Source organism: Glycine soja, chromosome 4 (genome assembly GCF_004193775.1).
Source record: "Glycine soja cultivar W05 chromosome 4, ASM419377v2, whole genome shotgun sequence".
Taxonomy (NCBI): Eukaryota; Viridiplantae; Streptophyta; class Magnoliopsida; order Fabales; family Fabaceae; genus Glycine; species Glycine soja.
In genome coordinates, this window is record NC_041005.1 from 45,644,723 (window position 1) to 45,650,722 (window position 6,000).

Below are 6,000 nucleotides of genomic sequence, written 5' to 3' on the forward strand. Positions count from 1 at the left end.
CTGTGACACCGACCACAATGGCTCAATCATAGTTCCCATGATACTAAATCACGACAAATAAAAAAAAACAACAAATTTCGCCCATGGTATGCACTATGCAGCCACCCATAAATAAATGAATAAAGTTTCACCATGTTACGGCTTTCTCAGATAGTCAACTAATTTTGCATTCCAATAAACTCATCTAATCTCTTAAATATTTTTCTTCAGTTTATTTTTTACTTTTAAGGGAATTTTAGTAAGTTCTCTTCAGAGAAAAAAGGGAGTTTTAACAAGTAATAATATATAAAAAATGGTTCCAAAACGTGCACGAAACAAATACAATTTTCAACAATAACAAAAAAGCTAATACAATAATCCATCGCATATGGAAACGCTGGTTCTTTTCTGGGTATTGATACAAAGGAAAGCAAATATAATTATCATTAACACGAGGTACCGAGTGCTTTATATATTTAGGATAATATTTTGTGAATAATAAAATGGGATAATATTTTTTTTCTAAATTGCAATTCTTGTCTTTTTTAATTTTTAATCTGCAAAAAATTTATTATTTTTTTAGATCTTGATCTCTCTATTTTTAAAAATTCAAAATTTTGATTAATTCCTCAAATTTGCATATGTTTATTTCTTTTATTTTTATATTTTAATTAATTAAATTATTTTTAATGATACCTTAATTAAGTGAATATATTAAATCTAGAAATCAATTATTTTAAGTGTTTAATAGCTAGCTATACACTAACATTTTATATTACTAACCAATAAAAAATATTATTATTGATACAACTTTTAAGAATTATTCTAAAAAATAACAAATTTATCATTATTATTATTATTGATACAACTTTTAATAATTATTCTAAAAAATAACAAATTTATCATATATTATAGAGTGTTATTAAATGACTTTATAAACTTACTTTATACTATAACTACATAACCTATTTTTTTAATATAATCCACCGATGACAAAATAATTTTATATTTATTATCTAATTAGATTGATATAATTTTTAAGATAATTTTAAAAAAATCAACAAATTTATTATGAAGAATGGTTTATGATTCAACAATCATGTAAAATGATTTTATATCATCCTAACATTACCTTTTTTTTCTCTAAAAGAATTAGTTATTAGAAAGAAAAAATATTTTTCAGTTACTTTTCTTTCCTTTATTTTCTACTTTTGAAGTTTATACATGAAAAAAAAATAGAAAATAAAAATAAAAAAACAACCAAAAAGATATTTTCACTATTTTATTATAAATGACTAAAAAGAAGTAAAAATAAAAAACATTTTCTCTCACCAAATATTCTCTAAATCTAACAGGGATATACCATCAAGCACTGAGCGCTTGTGAGATCTTATTATTTAAACCAACACGAGATACAGTCTTCAGACAAATGATTCGCGAGTCCTTGTGAGATCTTATAATTTAAATCCAACACCAGATAAAATAACTGTTCTTTTAGAAGAACACACAAGGATAACAAAGACAAGTTATCTTCTTTCAAAAAGTTCATTTTATGTTATGCGTTTCAAAATTTAATTTCAAGCAACTTATTCTCATAGCATCTAAACTTTTCAATAATGTGAATTTTCAATAACATGATCATTAATGATAACTCAATTTCAAATGAATTAAAATTAAACTGATAAACTCATCACCGACCACCTCATTAAGCAACGTCGTTTGTCACTTTGGAGAGGTAGGACAACCTTGCACCAAACAGTTTATGTTTTGCCTAAAGTGGGGTGAATTGACAAGGAAAGTGAAAGTGAGAGAGAGAGAGAGAAACTTCGAGGAAACAACCTTCACCGTTCAATTCATCAACATCAATTGAACAACAACAACATCAAAACATATCCCATTCTTATTCTTATCATTTCTCAATCACTGCCACACTGATACTACTGACACGCCCACCTACCACCTTAATGCTCTTCAACTCCCACTACTGCCTCACTCTCTCTCAGGCCCTTCAAGGTATCATTTTCTCTTCAATTTCTCATGTGGGTGTTGTTAACTTTGCAAAGTAGGGATCTTTTTTGAAGTTAGGATAAAGAATTTATGAGGTAAAGTAGGAGATTTGAAACCAATGCATGTGGATTAAGATGAGGATTAGAACAGTAAACTAACTATTATTCTCAAGAATGTGATTTTAACTTGAAAAAAAGTACAGTTGTTGAGATTTGATTTGAATGCTTAAATGGGGTTGCAGGTTTTCTTTAGGATAAAGAATTTATGGGTGGATCAATTTCAAAACGGAGGCGTTCTAAGCAACGGTCGTCAAATTTTTTTCCTCGGTATCAGCAACCTCATTTCCCACAAAGCCAAGATAATGGGTCTGTGGGGCATTATGGGTATTCACCTCAGAGCTATGGTGGTCGTCGTGCTCCAGAACAAGGAAAGAGCTTGGATAGGAAGTATTCAAGGATAGGTGATGATTATAAGAGCTTGGACCAGGTAACTTTGTTATGCCCCCTCATTTTCAATGTATGAAATGGCTTAAATGGAGAAATGATTTGGGTCTTGTGTGAGCATGGTCTCTGTAGAGTCTGTTCCAGGGTTATACTGAATGCATGGAATGCAACTGTCTTTGTATTTTGAATCTAAGTTCTTAAACAAGAGCCTATTTCAGTTCAGGTCTTGAATCATTTAGAACAAGTTGAAACTAGTTTTTTTTTAGTTATCTTGACATTGCCGTTGTAAAGATGGTAATAAATTTGCTTGCTAAAATAAATGATTTCCTTCTTTTTTTTGTCTATTTGCTGCTGGTTTTATGTGTCTTTTGATTCATGGATCATCTTTTTTAGCTAATGTTCGTATCTAGCTATTAGTTTCATTTCATTGCTCTATCTGGGGGATGTAAATGTTAGATTACTATGCTGACATTTGGTACTACACCTGCAATCATTTTAAATTCTTGTGTTTATGTGACATTCTGAAGTAATTTTACATATTGGAAGGTAACTGATGCTCTGGCAAAAGCTGGCTTAGAGTCTTCAAATCTGATTGTTGGGATTGATTTTACGAAGAGCAATGAGTGGACAGGTTTTGCTTTGTTTGACTGATCACCTTCGTTTCTTCTCCTTTGTAATTCTGTTAACATGAATAACTTGCTTCTGTATTAGGTGGAAGGTCATTTCAAAGGAGATGCCTGCATCACATTGGTCATGAACAAAATCCATATGAACAAGCTATATCTATCATTGGGAAAACATTGTCTTCCTTTGATGAGGATAACTTAATTCCCTGTTTTGGTTTTGGAGATGGTAATTGAAAACATTGTTATGAATTACATTCATCAATCTAATCTGATGTCTTGGTAAGTTATAGTGTGTGGGTTTTTGTATTGGCAGCATCAACACATGACCAGGAAGTTTTTAGTTTCTATCCGGATGAGAGATTTTGTCGTGGATTTGAAGAAGTGTTGGAACGGTACAGGGAGTTGGTCCCTCAATTAAAGCTTGCAGGTATTTGGAACATTGGTCAAACTTCATTTCCTTTTTTGTTCCTGTATTTGTTATCAGCTCTTTTCTTATGCTATTTATGCCGACTCTTGGCAGGACCAACATCATTTGCCCCAGTCATTGAGATGGCAATCACCATAGTTGAGCAAAGTGGAGGCCAATACCATGTGTTAGTGATTATAGCTGATGGGCAGGTTGAGGATTATTTGAATTGAATTAGAAAGTTATTTTTATTGTTATTTAATGTGTGTATCTAGAGATCAAATAATCAATTTATACTCCAAATAGTGTGCACACTTGCACATGAATATTTTATATTGGTGCTTTTCCTTTTTATGGAGGGGTAGGCTGTAGGAGGTAGTGGTTGCCAGTGCTTTTCCTTTATCAAGTGAATGCAACATTTGTTGTTGTTAATGGTGGAGCTAGAGAATTTTATATTAGGGGGCTAAATAAAAACAGTAATGTGTTAAGGGAACCAAGCTTTGTTATAAAAAAGGAATTATATGTAAGTTTGCAGTTTCGCTCCCCTCAGCATACATCACCCTCTTCCCCTAGTGTTAACAACTAATAATCTAAAAAGAAACAAATATTTCAAAACAAGGTTAGATTATGGGCTAATTGGATGCTTTTATCTCTTAAGCACTATTAACTCTACAGTGTCTATGGTTTAGTTGTGAAATTTGGTTGTTCGTTGCTAAATGAAATTGAAATTAAAGTAAGAATCAGCTGTAGTTTTTATATGGAACTAACAGGAATCTTAGAGATAATATTTAGCTAAGCAACATACTGGCCTGGTGTGATCATGGTTGCCATTGGCTATCATCTAAAAGTAGGAGACTAGGTATAATAAATGAATTGATGTTGAATATTGTCAACTTGCTGCAGGTGACGAGAAGTGTTGACACTGAGCATGGGCAGTTGAGTGCACAAGAAAAGAAAACTGTAGAAGCTATTGTGAAAGCTAGGTAATTAATTAATCACCTGTCTGTGTTGCTTTATTCCTTATCTTGTTAATCAGATTTCTAAATTGTGTTTATTGTCATCATCAAAAATGTGTTTATTACCAGTGAATATCCCTTGTCAATCATATTAGTTGGAGTTGGAGATGGGCCGTGGGATATGATGAAACAATTTGATGATAACATCCCTGCCCGAGCATTTGATAATTTCCAGGCATGTATCTTCTGTTAAAAAATTGTCAGTTAGTTGTGCTGAGCATGGTTTGTTTATGCTCTCAATAATGATAAACTTGACTTTTCTATTATTTTTTCGTCTTCTGTAGTTCGTGAATTTCACAGAAATAATGTCAAAGAACATGGATCGGTCCAGAAAGGAAACGGAGTTTGCACTCGCTGCCTTGATGGAAATACCCTCCCAGTACAAGGCAACACTAGAGCTTAATATATTGGGGTAACTAATGTCGAATTCTTTTCTTCATGGGCTTTGCTGCATTGAATATATTATCTGTTTATGAAGCCCTCTAACAAGTTGTATTACTTTTCAAACAGTGCTTGTAGAGGGAAAGATATAGACCGGATTCCTCTCCCACCGCCTCTATATGGTGCAGCATCTTTCAATTCCCCCAAAACTTCCCGTCAATATAGTTCTCGTCCCAGTGCACCATCTAGCAGACATGATGTTAGCACAAACCCTCCTGCAACTTCTGCTTCTGATAATCAGGTACATTTACTCTTTGTTTTCTCTTGCTATTGGAAGTGTATTTCGTGGTTCACCCTAGCACTCAAGTAAATTTTCATATACATAATTTTCAAACCCTCTAGAGTATAATTCTGTTATGTAATCCTTGCAGGTTTGTCCCATTTGCCTCACCGATCCTAAGGATATGGCCTTCGGTTGCGGGCATCAGGTAAGGAATCCAGGCTGTTCATTTGTTTTTTATTCCTCATGTACTTACATGAGGTGATTGAATGCCTATTAGTATTGGTTATTATATGAGCCATTTTTATTAACATGCAGACATGCTGTGATTGCGGACAAGATCTTGAGTTATGCCCCATTTGCAGGAGTACCATTGATACTAGAATAAAACTTTATTAGATGACCTCTTAAAACTTGTCCATGACTTTTCATGTTGAGGTATGAAACTGGGTTTTCGACAAATTTTCTTGGTGATGACTGGTGAGGGAGGAGGATGGGGGGCAAAAAGAGCTTCGCATTGTACATATTTATATTTATTTATTCAAGTCTATGCTTTGAGCGCATTTTATACTAGAGTTGGATTTTTGCGTTGTTATTATATTAATTTTGTGGCAATTCATCAATATAACATTCCATACTTATACATGTTGTGGCTTGTTTCAGGGGTTATGTATCTTTTCATTTTCTTGTTTTTTCAGATAGGTAGGACTTGCGGGTTAATTTCTCACACCATTGACATAACATTGAAATTTTCATGTAATTGTGTTAGTGTTGGGAACGTGAACGAAGGTACTGGCTGAGTTAAGACAAGTTGGTAGTCTTTTGGCACGCCTTGGTCCCTATTCACTTTCTGCGAATTTAG

General features: G+C 33.1%; 1 protein-coding gene across 2 annotated transcripts; it reads left to right on the top strand.

Moving 5' to 3' along the window:
• The first annotated feature begins 1,727 nt into the window (after positions 1-1,727).
• LOC114409888 (E3 ubiquitin-protein ligase RGLG2-like) lies at positions 1,728-5,783 on the top strand. 2 transcript variants are annotated; one of them, XM_028373545.1, is made up of 12 exons: positions 1,728-1,992; positions 2,228-2,472; positions 2,976-3,060; positions 3,141-3,281; positions 3,369-3,482; positions 3,576-3,673; positions 4,365-4,444; positions 4,547-4,652; positions 4,762-4,889; positions 4,988-5,159; positions 5,290-5,346; positions 5,457-5,783. In XM_028373545.1, the coding sequence occupies exons 2-12, from the start codon at positions 2,251-2,253 to the stop codon at positions 5,535-5,537; spliced, it is 1,284 nt and encodes a 427-aa protein (XP_028229346.1). In that variant the 5' UTR covers positions 1,728-1,992; positions 2,228-2,250; the 3' UTR covers positions 5,538-5,783. The 2 variants fall into 2 exon arrangements, with proteins under 2 accessions (XP_028229346.1, XP_028229347.1); XM_028373546.1 differs by lacking the exon at positions 1,728-1,992 and adding an exon at positions 2,001-2,081 and having other exon boundaries at positions 5,457-5,537.
• The last annotated feature ends 217 nt before the right edge of the window (positions 5,784-6,000 follow it).

Bases quoted from the DNA above. Each gene is read 5' to 3' on its own strand.
- LOC114409888 (XM_028373545.1), top strand. From the start codon at position 2,251: ATGGGTGGATCAATTTCAAAACGGAGGCGTTCTAAGCAACGGTCGTCA. The intron at 3,483-3,575 runs GTATTTGGAACA...GACTCTTGGCAG, and splicing joins CCCTCAATTAAAGCTTGCAG to GACCAACATCATTTGCCCCA. The intron at 5,347-5,456 runs GTAAGGAATCCA...ATTAACATGCAG, and splicing joins CCTTCGGTTGCGGGCATCAG to ACATGCTGTGATTGCGGACA.